Source organism: Phaenicophaeus curvirostris, unplaced genomic scaffold (genome assembly GCF_032191515.1).
Source record: "Phaenicophaeus curvirostris isolate KB17595 unplaced genomic scaffold, BPBGC_Pcur_1.0 scaffold_483, whole genome shotgun sequence".
NCBI lineage: Eukaryota > Metazoa > Chordata > Aves > Cuculiformes > Cuculidae > Phaenicophaeus > Phaenicophaeus curvirostris.
Window position 1 is genome coordinate 47,224 of NW_027207058.1, and position 13,594 is coordinate 60,817.

Below are 13,594 nucleotides of genomic sequence, written 5' to 3' on the forward strand. Positions count from 1 at the left end.
GGGCCATTTTTGGGTCATTTGGGGCCATTTTGGGGTGATTTGGGGCCATTTTTGGGTCTTTTGGGGTGATTTGGGGCCATTTTGGGTTGATTTGGGACCATTTTGGGGTGTTTTGGGGCCATTTTGGGTCTTTTGGGGACATTTTGGGGTGTTTTGGGGCCATTTTGGGTCTTTTGGGGCCATTTTAGAGGCATTTTGGGGCTATTTGGGGCCCTTTGACCCGTTTTGGGGGGGTCCCAGGTCGGGGCGATGGGGCGACGCTGCTGCTGCTGCCGGAGACGGCGTCGGGGTCGGGGTCGAGGCCGCCGCCGCGAACCCCGCGAGCCCGTCCCTCAACCCCCCCAGGTAGGTCCCACCCTGCCTTTTGGGCTGAATTCGAGCCTTTTTGGACAATTTCGAGCCGTTTTGGGGCGATTTGAGGTGCATTCGGGCCTTTTTTTGCCTTTTTTAACAACCGTTTTGGGGTTATTTGGGACCATTTTGAGGCTCTTTGGGGCCGTTTCAGGGTCAGGCAGGTCCCACCTTAGATTTTGGGGTGAATTCAGGCTGGTTTGGGGTATTTTGGGGCCATTTTGGGGGGATTTGGCCCATTTTGGGGCATTTTGAGACCATTTGGAGGGGATTTGGCCCATTTTGGTGTATTTTGGGGCCATTTTGAAGGGATTTGGCCCATTTTGGGGTATTTTGAGACCATTTGGAGGAGAATTGACCCATTTGGGGGTATTTTGGGGCCATTTGGGGGGGATTTGGGCCATTTTGGGGTATTTTGGATCCATTTTGAGGGGATTTGGCCCATTTTGGGGTATTTTGAGACCATTTGGAGGGGATTTGGGGTATTATGGGGCCATTTTTGAGGGAATTTGGCCCATTTTGGGGTATTTTGGGGCCATTTTTGAGGGAATTTGGCCCATTTTGGGGTATTTTGCGGCCATTTTGAGGGGATTTGGTCCATTTTGAAGGGATTTGGCCCATTTTGGGGTATTTTGAGACCATTTTGAGGGGATTTGGGGCCATTTTGGGGTATTTGGGGGCCATTTTGAGGGGATTTGGTCCATTTTGAAGGGATTTGGCCTATTTTGGGGTATTTTGAGACCATTTTGAGGGGATTTGGGGCCATTTTGGGGTATTTGGGGGCCATTTTGAGGGGATTTGGTCCATTTTGAGGGGATTTGGCCCATTTTGGGGCATTTTGGGGCCATTTGGGGGGGATTTGGGCCATTTTGGGGTATTTTGGGGCCATTTGGGGGGGATTTGACCCATTTTGGGGCATTTTGGGGCCATTTTGGGGGGATTTGGCCCATTTTGGGGTATTTTGAGACCATTTTGAGGGAATTTGGCCCATTTTGGGGGTATTTTGGGGCTATTTTGAGGGGGATTTGGCCCATTTTGGGGCCTCACCCCCCTCCCAACTTTCCAGGCGACCTGTCAACCAATGACATCATCAATGACATCACCGATGACGTCACCGATGACGTCACAGCCCCCGGCCGCCACCTACATCATTTGGCCCCCCCCGGCCATCGTCACCTTGGGGGGACCCCGCGTGTCCCTGCTGGGCCGGGAGCCCCAAAAATGCTGTTCTTAACCCCAAAACCAGCGGCGGCGCCGAGAACGGGGGCTCAGCCCCCCCCAAGAGGGGCCCTTTCCACCCCAAATATCCATTTTTCAGCCCCAAAGGCCCTTTTGAACCAAAATATCAATTTCTACGCTCAAAATATTGATTTTTTAGACCCCAAATTGACATCAAATCAAAAAAAACGGTGTTTAAACCCCCCAGATTGGGCCTTTTTGAACGAAATTCTCCATTTTTAGGACGTTTTGGCTGAAAAAGAGGGTTTTCTACCCTCCAAAAAGGCCTTTTTGAACCAAATTATCCGTTTTCAGACCCAAAACGGTGCCCTCGTCAAATTTAATTCAGCCTTTTTAACCAGAATAAAGATTTTTAACCGCAAATCAGCGTGAAGACCGAAAATAATCGCTCATCCCCCCCCAAATAAGGGTCATTTTCAATCAAAATATCGATTTTTAGACCCAAAACGTCATCGTGACAGAAAACGAGGGTTTCGTCCCCACGAATTGGACCTTTTTGACCCAAAATGTTGATTTTTCGGAGCCGAAACACTGCGTCGCGTCTCAAAATAAGAACCTCCGGTGCCAAAAAATGAGTCTTTTTGAACCCAAATCGAGATTTTTAGCCCCAAAAATAGAATAAGGACTGAAAAATCAGCGTTCAGCCCCACGCAAAGTCTATTTTTTAACCAAAATGCTGTTTATTAGACCCAAAACACGATGCGTCTTGCCTGAAAATAAAGGTTTGACCCCCCAAAAGGCGTTTTTTGAGCAAAATAATTGACTTTTGGACCCAAAATCAGGTTTATCCCCCTCCCCTCATCCAGGGACTTTGCCCCTGGAGTTGTTTTTGGCTCAAATTCCTCGATATTGGGTCGATAATTGCGTCACCGCTTTTCTGAGCACCTGTTTTAACCCAAAATGTTCATTTTTAGCCCCAAAAGATTGACCACAAGGGCTCAACCCCCCTAAAAAAGGGTCATTTGTAACGAAAAACGTGAATTTTGAGGCTCAAAGTGGCTTTGTGACTGAAAACGAGGGTTTGAGCCCCAAAAATCGAGCTTTTTTTGAGCCAAAATGTTGATTTTTAGACACCCGGCAGCGTCGTGAGTGAAAAACGCCGCTTAGAACCCCCCAAAAAGGGCTTTTTTTGACTCAAAATCAAGTTTTTTCACCCCAAAATGGCATTGGAACAGAAAACGAAGAGTTTCACCCCAAAAAAAGAGCCTTTTTGAACCAAAATGATGATTTTTACACCCTAGACAGTGTTATGACTGAAAATGAGCATTTTTCCCTCACCCAAAAGGTCCTTTAAGAACCAAAATAGCGATTTTTCAACCCAAACCGCGTCGATGCCAAAAATCTGCAAGATTGGGTCTTTTTGACCCAAAATTAAGACTTTTCCCCCCCAAAAAAGCAGCGTAGAGAATAAAAACGAGCGTTCGCCCCCCGAAAATGAGGGGGTTGAGCTAAAATCTCGATTTTTAGCCCCAAAATGTGATTCTTTAGAAAAAAAATCGGATTTCAGCCCCTCCGACTGGGTCATTTGAACCAAAATCGAGGTTTTTAGCCCCAAAATAGTGATGTGGAGGATTTAGGTGCTGGGGGGGGGAGGGACCAAGCCTGGGGGGGGGGTCAAGGTCAAAGGCAGCGGACACTGGGGCCCCTCCCCCACCCCCCCGGCTCTGAACCCAGGCGTCCAGGCAGGTAACTGGGAGGAACTGGGAGGACTGGGAGGACTGGGAGGGGATCCCTAGAGGGGTTATGGGACCCCCCCCCCCCCTTACCCCCCCCCCCAATAGGGGACCCAGACCCCCCCCCTCTTCTCCACAGGGGACTCAGACCCCCCCCCCCTTCCCCATAGGGTGCGTGGAGGTGGCGCTGGGGGGAACTGGGGTGAACTGGGAGGACTGGGAGGAGTCCCCATAGGGGTTACAGGACCCCCCCCCACCCCCCAACCCAGACCCCCCCCCCCCCCCCAGTTAGGTTCCTCCACTCATGGGACCCCCCCCCAACCACCCCCAACCACCCCCCTAGGGGACTGGGCAGGGAGCTAGGGGGGAACTGGGAGAACTGGGAGGACTGGGAGGAGGGTCCCCCCACCCATGGGTGCCCCCCCCCCAGGGTGATGGAGAGGGAGGGGGTGCTGCTCCTCACCCGGATCGTCCCGAGGGGGTCAGAGTTGGGGTCCCCCCCCGCAAAACCGGGGAGCCAGCGGCTGTGGGGGGAGCCCCTGGCACTGGGGGTGAGTGAGGGGGGGGCACTGGGAGGGAACTGGGAAGGACTGGGAGGGTGCTGGGGGGCGCTGGGAGTGAGTGGGGGGCACTGGGAGAGGCTGGGAGGGAACTGGGAGTGAACTGGGAGGCACTGGGAGGCACTGGGAGGCACTGGGAGGAAGCTGGGCAGGGCTGGGAGGGACTGGGAGTGAACTGGGAGGGTCTGGGAGTGAGTGGGGGGCACTGGGAGGGGCTGGGAGGGAACTGGGAGGCACTGGGAGCTGTTGGGAGTGAACTGGGAGGCACTGGGGGGGACTGGGACTGAACTGGGAGGCACTGGAAGGAACTGGGAGGGACTGGGAGTGAACTGGGAGGGTCTGGGAGTGAACTGGGAGGCACTGGGAGGGACTGGGAGGGCCTGGGATTGGACTGGGAGGCACTGGGAGGAACTGGGAGGGACTGGGAGGGACTGGGAGTGAACTGGGGGGGTCTGGGAGCGAACTGGGAGGGGCGGCACTGGGAGGAAAGGGTCCTGCAGCTGTGGCCACGCCCCCTTCCCGTTGACCACGCCCCCTCGGGCTCTGGCCACGCCCCCTGGGACTATAACCACGCCCCCTGGGGCTCTGGCCACGCCCCCGGGACTATAACCACGCCCCCTCGGGCTCTGGCCACGCCCCCTGACGCTCTGGCCACGCCCCCCCCAGGTGTCGCTGCTGCTGCTCGGGGCGCTGCAGGTGGCGCTGGGGGCGGCGCTGCTGGGGGCGCTGGGGGAGCCGCTGGGGGGGCAGCTGGGGGCGCCCGTGGGGACCGGAGCCACGGTGAGGGGCGGGGGGGGGGGTAATTATGGGGCTGGGGGGGCTGTTAGGGGGCTGGGGGGGCTGGTGGGGGGGTGGTTATGGGGCTGGGGGGGCTGTTAGGGGGCTGGTGGGGCTGGTGGGGGGGTGGTTATGGGGCTGGGGGGGCTGTTAGGGGGCTGGGGGGGCTGGTGGGGGGGGTGGTTATGGGGCTGGGGGGGCTGTTAGGGGGGTAATTATGGGGCTGGAGGGTGGTTATGGGGCTGGGGGGACTGTTAGGAGGGTGGTTATGGGGCTAGGGGGGCTCTTATGGGGGTAATTATGGGGCTGGGGGGTGGTTATGGGGCTGGGGGGGCTGTTAGGGGGGTAATTATGGGGCTGGGGGGGCTCTTATGGGGGTAATTATGGGGCTGGGGGGTGGTTGTGGGTCTAGGGGGGCTGTTAGGGGGGTGGTTATGGGGCTGGGGGGCTGTTAGGGCGGTAATTATGGGGCTGGGGGGTGGTTATGGGGCTGGGGGGCTGTTGGGGGGGTGGTTATGGGTCTGGGGGGGCTGTTAGGGGGGTAATTATGGGGCTGGGGGGTGGTTGTGGGGCTGGGGGGTGGTTGTGGGGCAGGCTGTGACCGCCCCCTCTCCCGCAGCTGCTGGTGTCGGGGGCGCTGCTGGTGGCGCTGGCGCAGGGCCCCAGCGTGGGGCGGGTGAGTGGGGGGCACTGGGAGGCACTGGGAGGGCACTGGAAGGCACTGGGAGGGCACTGGGAGGGCACTGGAAGGCACTGGGAGGGCACTGGGAGGGCACTGGGAGGCACTGGGAGGGCACTGGGAGGCACTGGGAGGCACTGGGAGGGCACTGGGAGGGCACTGGGGGGCACTGGGGGGCACTGGGAGGCACTGGGGTGACTGGCCCTGGTGCTACTGGTGCTACTGGTGCGGCAGGCGCGGGCGGCGCTGGCTCTGGGCATCGTGGCCGCCGTCGTCTCCCTCCTGGTGCTGGGGCTGCAGGCGCTGCTGCTGCCCCACGGCTGCCCCACCTGCGGCCACCTGGGGCCCGCCGCCCAGGTAAGGGGGGGGGGGGCACCTATGGAGCCCCGATGGGGCTCTATAGGGGATCTAGGGGTCCCGATGGGGCTCTATAGGGCGCTATGAGGCTCTATAGGGCGCTATGGGGTCTCTGTGGGTCCCTATGGGGACGCTATGGGGCTCTATAGGGCTCTGTGGGGGCCCTATGGGGGCTCTATGGGTCCCTATGGGGCTCTATAGGGCGCTATGGGGTCCCTATGGGGCTCTATAGGGCGCTATGGGGTCCCTGTGGGGCCCTGTGGGGGCTCTATGGAGCTCTATAGGGCTCTATGGGGTCCCTGTGGGGCCCTATGGGGGCTCTATAGGGCTCTATGGGGCTCTATAGGGCACTATGGGGTCCCTATGGGGCTCTATAGGGCACTATGGGGTCCCTGTGGGGCTCTATGGGGTCCCTGTGGGGCCCTATGGGGGCTCTATGGGGCTCTATGGGGTCCCTGTGGGTCCCTATGGGGGCTCTATGGGGCTCTATAGGGCTCTGTGGGGTCCCTGTGGGGCTCTATGGGTCCCTATGGAGCTCTATAGGGCGCTATGGGGTCCCTGTGGGGCTCTATGGGGTCCCTGTGGGTCCCTATGGGGGCTCTATGGGGCTCTATAGGGCTCTGTGGGGTCCCTGTGGGGCTCTATGGGTCCCTATGGGGCTCTATAGGGCGCTATGGGGTCCCTGTGGGTCCCTATGGGGGCTCTATGGAGCTCTATAGGGCTCTATGGGGTCCCTGTGGGGCCCTATGGGGGCTCTATAGGGCTCTATGAGGCTCTATGGGGCTCTATAGGGCACTATGGGGTCCCTATGGGGCTCTATAGGGCACTATGGGGTCCCTGTGGGGCTCTATGGGGTCCCTGTGGGGCTCTATAGGGCGCTATGGGGTCCTTGTGGGGCCCTATGGGGGCTCTATGGGGCTCTATAGGGCGCTATGGGGTCCCTGTGGGTCCCTATGGGGGCTCTATGGGGCTCTATAGGGCTCTGTGGGGGCCCTATGGGGGCTCTATGGGTCCCTATGGGGCTCTATAGGGCACTGTGGGGTCCCTGTGGGGCTCTATGGGTCCCCATGGGGCTCTATGGGGTCCCTGTGGGGCTCTATAGGGCTCTATGGGGCTCTATAGGGCGCTATGGGGTCCCTGTGGGTCCCTATGGGGGCTCTATAGGGCTCTGTGGGGTCCCTATGGGGGCTCTATGGGTCCCTATGGGGCTCTATAGGGAGGTGTGGGGTCCCTGTGGGGCTCTATGGGTCCCTGTGGGGCTCTATAGGGTCCCTGTGGGGCTCTATGGGGTCCCTGTGGGGCCCTGTGGGGTCTTTATGGGTCCCGATGGGGCTCTATAGGGCGCTATGGGGGCTCTATGAGGCTCTATGGGGCGCTATGGGGTCCCTATGGGGCCCTATGGGGGCTCTATGGGTCCCTATGCGGCTCTACAGGATGCTATGGGGTCCCTGTGGGGGCTCTATGGGTCCCCATGGGGCTCTATAGGGTCCCTGTGGGGCTCTATGGGGTCCCTGTGGGGGCTCTAAAGGTCCTCATGGGGCTCTATAGGGTCCCTGTGGGTCCCTGTGGGGGCTCTATGGGTCCCTATGGGGCTCTATAGGGCACTATGGGGTCCCTGTGGGTCCCTATGGGGGCTCTGGGGGGCTCTATAGGGTCCTATGGCATCCCTGTGGGGGCTCTAAAGGTCCCTATGGGGCTCTATAGGGTCCCTGTGGGGGCTCTATGGGTCTCTATGGGGCTCTATAGGGCTCTATGGTGTCCCTGCGGGGTCCTATGGGGCTCTATGGGTCCCTATGGGGTTCCTGTGAGGGCTCTAAAGGTCCTCCTGGGGCTCTATAGGGTCCCTGTGGGTCCCTATGATGTCTCTATGGGGCTCTATAGGGCTCTATGGGTCCCTATGGGGCGCTATGGGGCTCTATGGGGTCCCTGTGGGGGCTCTAAAGGTCCCTATGGGGCTCTATAGGGTCCCTGTGGGGGCTCTATGGGGTCCCTGTGGGGCCCTATGGGCGCCCTATGGGTCTCTATGGGGCTCTAGAGGGCCCTATGGGGCGCTATGGGGCGCTGCAGTTCCCCTCCTCTCCCGCAGGAGGCGGTGCTGGGCGCTCAGGCGCTGCTGATGACGTCATCGGCGGGGGGCGCGGCGCTCGCGCTCACGGGGGCGGTGGCGGCGGCGAGGGGCGGGGCCTCCAGGGGCGGGGACGTGAGTGAGGGGGCGGGGCCTGAGGGAGGGGGCGGGGCCTGAGGGAGGGGCGGGGCCTGGGACTCTACGGCTCTCTGGGTCTCTATGGGGTCTCTATGGGGTCTCTATGGGGTCCTTAGGGGTCTCTATGGGTCTCTACATGGGTTCTCTTAGGCCTCTATGGGTCTCTGGGTCTCTCTGGGGTCTCTATAGGGTCCTTAGGGGTCTCTATGGGTCTCTACATGGGTTCTCTTAGGCCTCTATGGGTCTCTGGGTCTCTATGGGGTGTCTATAGGGTACTTATGGGGCTCTATGGGGCTCTGCATGGGTTCTCTTAGGCCTCTATGGGTCCCTGGGCCTCTATGGGGTCTCTATAGGGTTCCAATGGGTCTCTGTGGGTCTCTGTGTGGGTTTTCTTAGGCCTCTATGGGTCTCTGGATCTCTACAGGGTCTCTATAGGGTTCCAATGGGTCTCTATGGGTCTCTATGGGGTCTCTAAGGTTCTCTACGTGGGTTCTCTTAGGCCTCTAAGGGTCTCTGAGTCTCTATGGGGTCTCTATGGGGTCTCTATGGGGTCCTTAGGGGTCTCTATGGGTCTCTACATGCGTTCTCCTAGGCCTCTATGGGTCTCTGGCTCTCTATGGGGTCTCTATAGGGTCCTTAGGGGTCTCTATGGGTCCTCTACATGGGTTCTCTTAGGCCTCTATGGGTCTCTGGGTCTCTCTGGGGTCTCTATAGGGTCCTTAGGGGTCTCTATGGGTCTCTACATGGGTTCTCTTAGGCCTCTATGGGTCTCTAGGTCTCTCTGGGGTCTCTATAGGGTCCTTAGGGGTCTCTATGGGTCTCTACATGGGTTCTCTTAGGCCTCTATGGGTCTCTGGGTCTCTCTGGGGTCTCTATAGGGTCCTCAGGGGTCTCTATGGGTCTCTACGTGGGTTCTCTTAGGCCTCTATGGGTCTCTGGGTCTCTATGGGGTCTCTATAGGGTTCCAGTGGGTCTCTATGGGTCTCTATGTGGGTTCTCTTAGGCCTCTATGGGTCTCTGGATCTCTACAGGGTCTCTATAGGGTTCCAATGGGTCTCTATGGGTCTCTATGGGGTCTCTAAGGGTCTCTACATGGGTTCTCTTAGGCCTCTAAGGGTCTCTGAGTCTCTATGGGGTCTCTATGGGGTCTCTATGGGGTCCTTAGGGGTCTCTCTGGGTCTCTATGTGGGTTCTCTTAGGCCTCTATGGGTCTCTGGGTCTCTATGGGGTCTCTATAGGGTCCTTAGGGGTCTCTATGGGTCTCTACATGGGTTCTCTTAGGCCTCTATGGGTCCCTGGGTCTCTACAGGGTCTCTATAGGGTTCCAATGGGTCTCTATGGGTCTCTGTGGGGTCTCTAAGGGTCTCTACATGGGTTCTCTTAGGCCTCTATGGGTCTATGGGGTCTCTATAGGGTCCTTAGGGGTCTCTATGGGTCTCTACATGGGTTCTCTTAGGCCTCTATGGGTCCCTGGGTCTCTATGGGGTCTCTATAGGGTCCTTAGGGGTCTCTATGGGGTCTCTATAGGGTCCTCAGGGGTCTCTAAGGGTCTCTGCGTGGGTTCTCTTAGGCCTCTAAGGGTCTCTGAGTCTCTATGGGGTCTCTATGGGGTCCTCAGGGGTCTCTATGGGTCTCTACATGGGTTCTCTTAGGCCTCTATGGGTCTCTGGGTCTCTATGGGGTCTCTATAGGGTTCCAATGGGTCTCTCTGGGTCTCTATGTGGGTTCTCTTAGGCCTCTATGGGTCTCTGGATCTCTACAGGGTCTCTATAGGGTTCCAATGGGTCTCTATGGGGTCTCTAAGGGTCTCTACATGGGTTCTCTTAGGCCTCTATGGGTCTCTGAGTCTCTATGGGGTCTCTATGGGGTCTCTATGGGGTCTCTATAGGGTTCCAGTGGGTCTCTATGGGTCTCTACATGGGTTCTCTTAGGCCTCTATGGGTCTCTGGATCTCTACAGGGTCTCTATAGGGTTCCAATGGGTCTCTATGGGTCTCTCTGTGGGGTCTCTAAGGGTCTCTACGTGGGTTCTCTTAGGCCTCTAAGGGTCTCTGAGTCTCTATGGGGTCTCTATGGGGTCTCTATGGGTCTCTACATGGGTTCTCTTAGGCCTCTCTGGGTCTCTGGGTCTCTATGGGGTCTCTATAGGGTCCTTAGGGGTCTCTATGGGTCTCTATGTGGGTTCTCTTAGGCCTCTGTGGGTCTCTAGGTCTCTCTGGGGTCTCTATAGGGTCCTTAGGGGTCTCTATGGGTCTCTACGGGTCTCTACGTGGGTTCTCTTGGGCTTCTATGGGTCTCTGGGTCTCTATAGGGTCTCTATAGGGTCCTGAGGGTCTCTATGGGTCTCTACACGGGTTCTCTTGGGCTTCTATGGGTCTCTAGGTCTCTATGGGGTGTCTATAGGGTACTTATGGGGCTCTATGGGGCTCTGCATGGGTTCTCTTAGGCCTCTATGGGTCCCTGGGCCTCTATGGGGTCTCTATAGGGTCCTTAGGGGTCTCTATGGGTCTCTACATGGGTTCTCTTCACCCTCTATGGGTCTCTGGCTCTCTATGGGGTCTCTATAGGGTCCTTAGGGGTCTCTATGGGTCTCTACGTGGGTTCTCCTGGGCCTCTATGGGTCTCTGGGTCTCTCTGGGGTCTCTATAGGGTCCTTAGGGGTCTCTAGGGGTCCTTATGGGGCTCTGTGGGGTCTCTATGGGGTCCCAATACTTGGAGGGTACTGGGAGAGACTGAGGTGACATAGGGAGGGCACTGGGAGGACTGGGAGGCACTGGAGGGGCACTGGAGGCACTGGGAGGCACTGGAGGGGCACTGGGAGGCACTGGGGTGGAACTGGGAGGCACTGGGAGGCACTGGAGGGGCACTGGGAGGGGGAGGCACTGGGGTGGAACTGGGAGGCACTGGGAGGCACTGGGGTGGAACTGGGAGGGACTGGGAGGCACTGGGAGCCGAGCCCTTTCTCCCCCCCCCATTAGCCGATCGTCATCTACCAGACGGCGCTGCCCGGCCAGGGGGCGGGGCTTGGCGAGGCCCCGCCCCCCGGAGCTGTCAATCAATAAAGGCCACGCCCCCTCCCCCACTGCTGAGCTCCTTATGCCACCGACCCCCCCCCTGCCCCCCCCACCCCCCCAAGTCCGTGTCCCCCCCCCCCCAGGAGCCCCAAATTCCTTCCTACCCCGTTCACTCTGGAGCGGAATGATGGCACCCCCCAATTCCATAAGCCCCTCCCCCTTTAAGCCCCTCCCTTTAAGCCCCTCCCCCTTTAAGCCCCTCCCCCTTTAAGCCCCCTTTAAGCCCCTCCCCCTTTAAGCACCTCCCCCTTTAAGCCCCTCCCCCTTTAAGCCCCGCCCCCCAGCGGCCGCTACAAAATCTCCTTTATTTCCAGGTGGAGGGGGGGGGGAGAGTTTTTTTGGGGGGTGGGGACCCCAAAACCGCCCTTCCCCCTCCATAAGAGCCCCTCCCAGCCCCCCCCCCCCCACTTCAGGGACCCTCCCTCTAATTTATAGGGGGGTCCCTAATTAGAAGGGGGGGGCATTAATTGGGGGGGGAAGGGCAGCTTGGGGGGGGATTTGGGGGGGTCCCTTTATTTTGGGGGGGGGGGGGATTTATTGGGGGCCATGGGGGGAGGTGGGTTGGGGGGGGGAGTCCCATGGCTTTGGGAGGGGGTCCCTAAAGTGGGGGGAATACCCCAATTTGGGGGGTGGGGGGTGTCCTTTGGTTTTGGGGGGGGGTCCCCAAGCTTGGAAAGTGCTTTAAAAGGAGGGGGGGTGTCCCATGCTTTTGAGGGGGGGGTCCCTAAAGTGGGAAGGGGGGCTTCCCAATTTTGGGGAGGGGTCCCTCATGAGATGGGGGTTCCCACGTTTTTTGGGGGGGGGGTCCCCCAAGTGTAGAAGGTGCTTTTAGGGGTAGAGGGGGGGGTCCTTGGCTCCGTAAGTGGTGGGGGGGGTCCCCCAAATCCTTCCCCCCCCTTTCTTCAGGCGGGGGGGGGGGCTGCATGCACCAGTGATGGGGGTGGGGGGGGGGGCCAGGCATCCCGGGGGGGGCAGGGGGCTACGCGGTGGCTGCGGGGGCTGAAGGAAAGAGAGTCAAGACCCCCCCCTCAGACCCCCCCAACACCCCCCTAGGGCTCCCAGGGTCCAAGACCCCCCCCCAACCCCCCCACGGGGCACCCAGGGGTCCAGGACCCCCCCCCAGTTCCCCCCCTCAACCCCCCCATGGGGCACCCAGGGGTCCAGGACACCCCCCCAATACCCCCCTCAACCCCCCCATGGGGCACCCAGGGGTCCAGGAGCCCCCCCAGTACCCCCCTCAACCCCCCCCATGGGCACCCAGGGGTCCAGGACCCCCCCCCAATACCCCCCTCAACCCCCCATAGGGCTCCCAGGGGTCCAAGACCCCCCCCCAACCCCCCCATGGGGCACCCAGGGGTCCAGGACCCCCCCCAATACCCCCCTCAACCCCCCCATAGGGCACCCAGGGGTCCAGGATCCCCCCCTCAACCCCCCCATGGGGCACCCAGGGGTCCAGGACCCCCCCCAATACCCCCCTCAACCCCCCCATAGGGCACCCAGGGGTCCAGGATCCCCCCCCCAACCCCCCCATGGGGCACCCAGGGGGTCCAGGACCCCCCCAATACCCCCCTCAACCCCCCCATAGGGCACCCAGGGGTCCAGGACTCCCCCTCAACCCCCCCCCATGGGGCACCCAGGGGTCCAGGAGCCCCCCCCAGTACCCCCCTCAACCCCCCCACAGGGCACCCAGGGGTCCAAGACCCCCCCCCCAACCCCCCCATGGGGCACCCAGGGGTCCAGGACCCCCCCCAATACCCCCCTCAACCCCCCCATGGGGCACCCAGGGGTCCAGGACCCCCCCCTCAATCCCCCCACGGGGCACCCAGGGGTCCCAGGACCCCCCCCAGTACCCCCCTCAACCCCCCCCATTGGGGCACCCAGGGGTCTAGGACACCCCCCCAACCCCCCTATAGGGCACCCAGGGTTCCAGGACCACCCCCTCAACCCCCCCTATAGGGCACCCAGGGGTCCAGGACCCCCCCCTTTTACCCTCCTCTATATAAGCTCCCCAGACCCAAGCCACGCCCCCTTTAAGCCACACCCCCTTTAGGCCACGCCCCCTCGATAAGCCCCGCCCCTCCATAAGCCCCGCCCCCTTAAGCCCCGCCCCCCACTCACTTGGGGTCTTGCCCGGCTGCCGGGGGTCCGAGGAGCTGGAATTGGGGGGGGGGGGGGAGAGAAAAAGGGGGGTCAGGGGGAGCCCCCCCTTTAAATCTGGGGGTTTGGGGGGATGCACCCACTTTGGGGGGGGTCCCAGGGTGGGGGAGGCACCCAAAAGTGGGGGATTGGGTGGGGGGGGTCCCAATTTTTTGGGCGGGGGGAGAGGAGGAGGAGGGGGGGGTCTCACCTGGGCTCTGCCTTTTTGCACTTGAACTTCTTCCTGGGGGGGGAATAAAAAGGAAAAGGGGGTTTTGGGGTGCAAAGGGGGGATTTGGGGGGGAAAAAGGGATTTTGGGGTGGAAAGGGGGGGTTTGGGGTGAAAAGGGGGGATTTGAGGGTGAAAAGGGGTGATTTTGGGGGTGAAAAGGGGGATTTGGTGGTGAAAAGGGGGGTTTTGGGGTGAAAAGAGGGGTTTGGTGTGTGAAAAAGTGGGTTTTTGGGGTGTAAAGAGGGGATTTGGGGGTGATAAAAGAGGTTTTGGGGTGAAAAGGGGGGATTTAGGGGTGAAAAGGGGGAGTTAGG

The 13,594-nt window shown here is 59.9% G+C and overlaps 1 protein-coding gene and 1 long non-coding RNA gene across 3 annotated transcripts; one reads left to right on the forward strand and one right to left on the reverse strand.

Annotated features, from left to right (window-relative positions):
- The first annotated feature begins 3,695 nt into the window (after nt 1-3,695).
- LOC138735136 (mRNA decay activator protein ZFP36L3-like) lies at nt 3,696-10,910 on the forward strand. 2 transcript variants are annotated; one of them, XM_069883040.1, is made up of 6 exons: nt 3,696-3,814; nt 4,490-4,603; nt 5,220-5,276; nt 5,514-5,636; nt 7,723-7,836; nt 10,817-10,910. In XM_069883040.1, the coding sequence occupies exons 1-6, from the start codon at nt 3,698-3,700 to the stop codon at nt 10,898-10,900; spliced, it is 609 nt and encodes a 202-aa protein (XP_069739141.1). In that variant the 5' UTR covers nt 3,696-3,697; the 3' UTR covers nt 10,901-10,910. The 2 variants fall into 2 exon arrangements, with proteins under 2 accessions (XP_069739141.1, XP_069739142.1); XM_069883041.1 differs by lacking the exon at nt 4,490-4,603 and having other exon boundaries at nt 3,697-3,814.
- Nucleotides 10,911-11,212: 302 nt separating this feature from the next.
- LOC138735138 (uncharacterized) lies at nt 11,213-13,299 on the reverse strand. Its single transcript, XR_011339681.1, has 3 exons — nt 13,260-13,299; nt 13,031-13,065; nt 11,213-11,911 (listed from the first exon to the last, which is right to left on the reverse strand). It is a non-coding gene; the product is annotated as an uncharacterized lncRNA (long non-coding RNA).
- Between the last annotated feature and the right edge of the window lie 295 nt (nt 13,300-13,594).

Bases quoted from the DNA above. Each gene is read 5' to 3' on its own strand.
- LOC138735136 (XM_069883040.1), top strand. From the start codon at position 3,698: ATGGAGAGGGAGGGGGTGCTGCTCCTCACCCGGATCGTCCCGAGGGGG. The intron at 4,604-5,219 runs GTGAGGGGCGGG...CCTCTCCCGCAG, and splicing joins CCGTGGGGACCGGAGCCACG to CTGCTGGTGTCGGGGGCGCT. The intron at 5,637-7,722 runs GTAAGGGGGGGG...CCTCTCCCGCAG, and splicing joins ACCTGGGGCCCGCCGCCCAG to GAGGCGGTGCTGGGCGCTCA.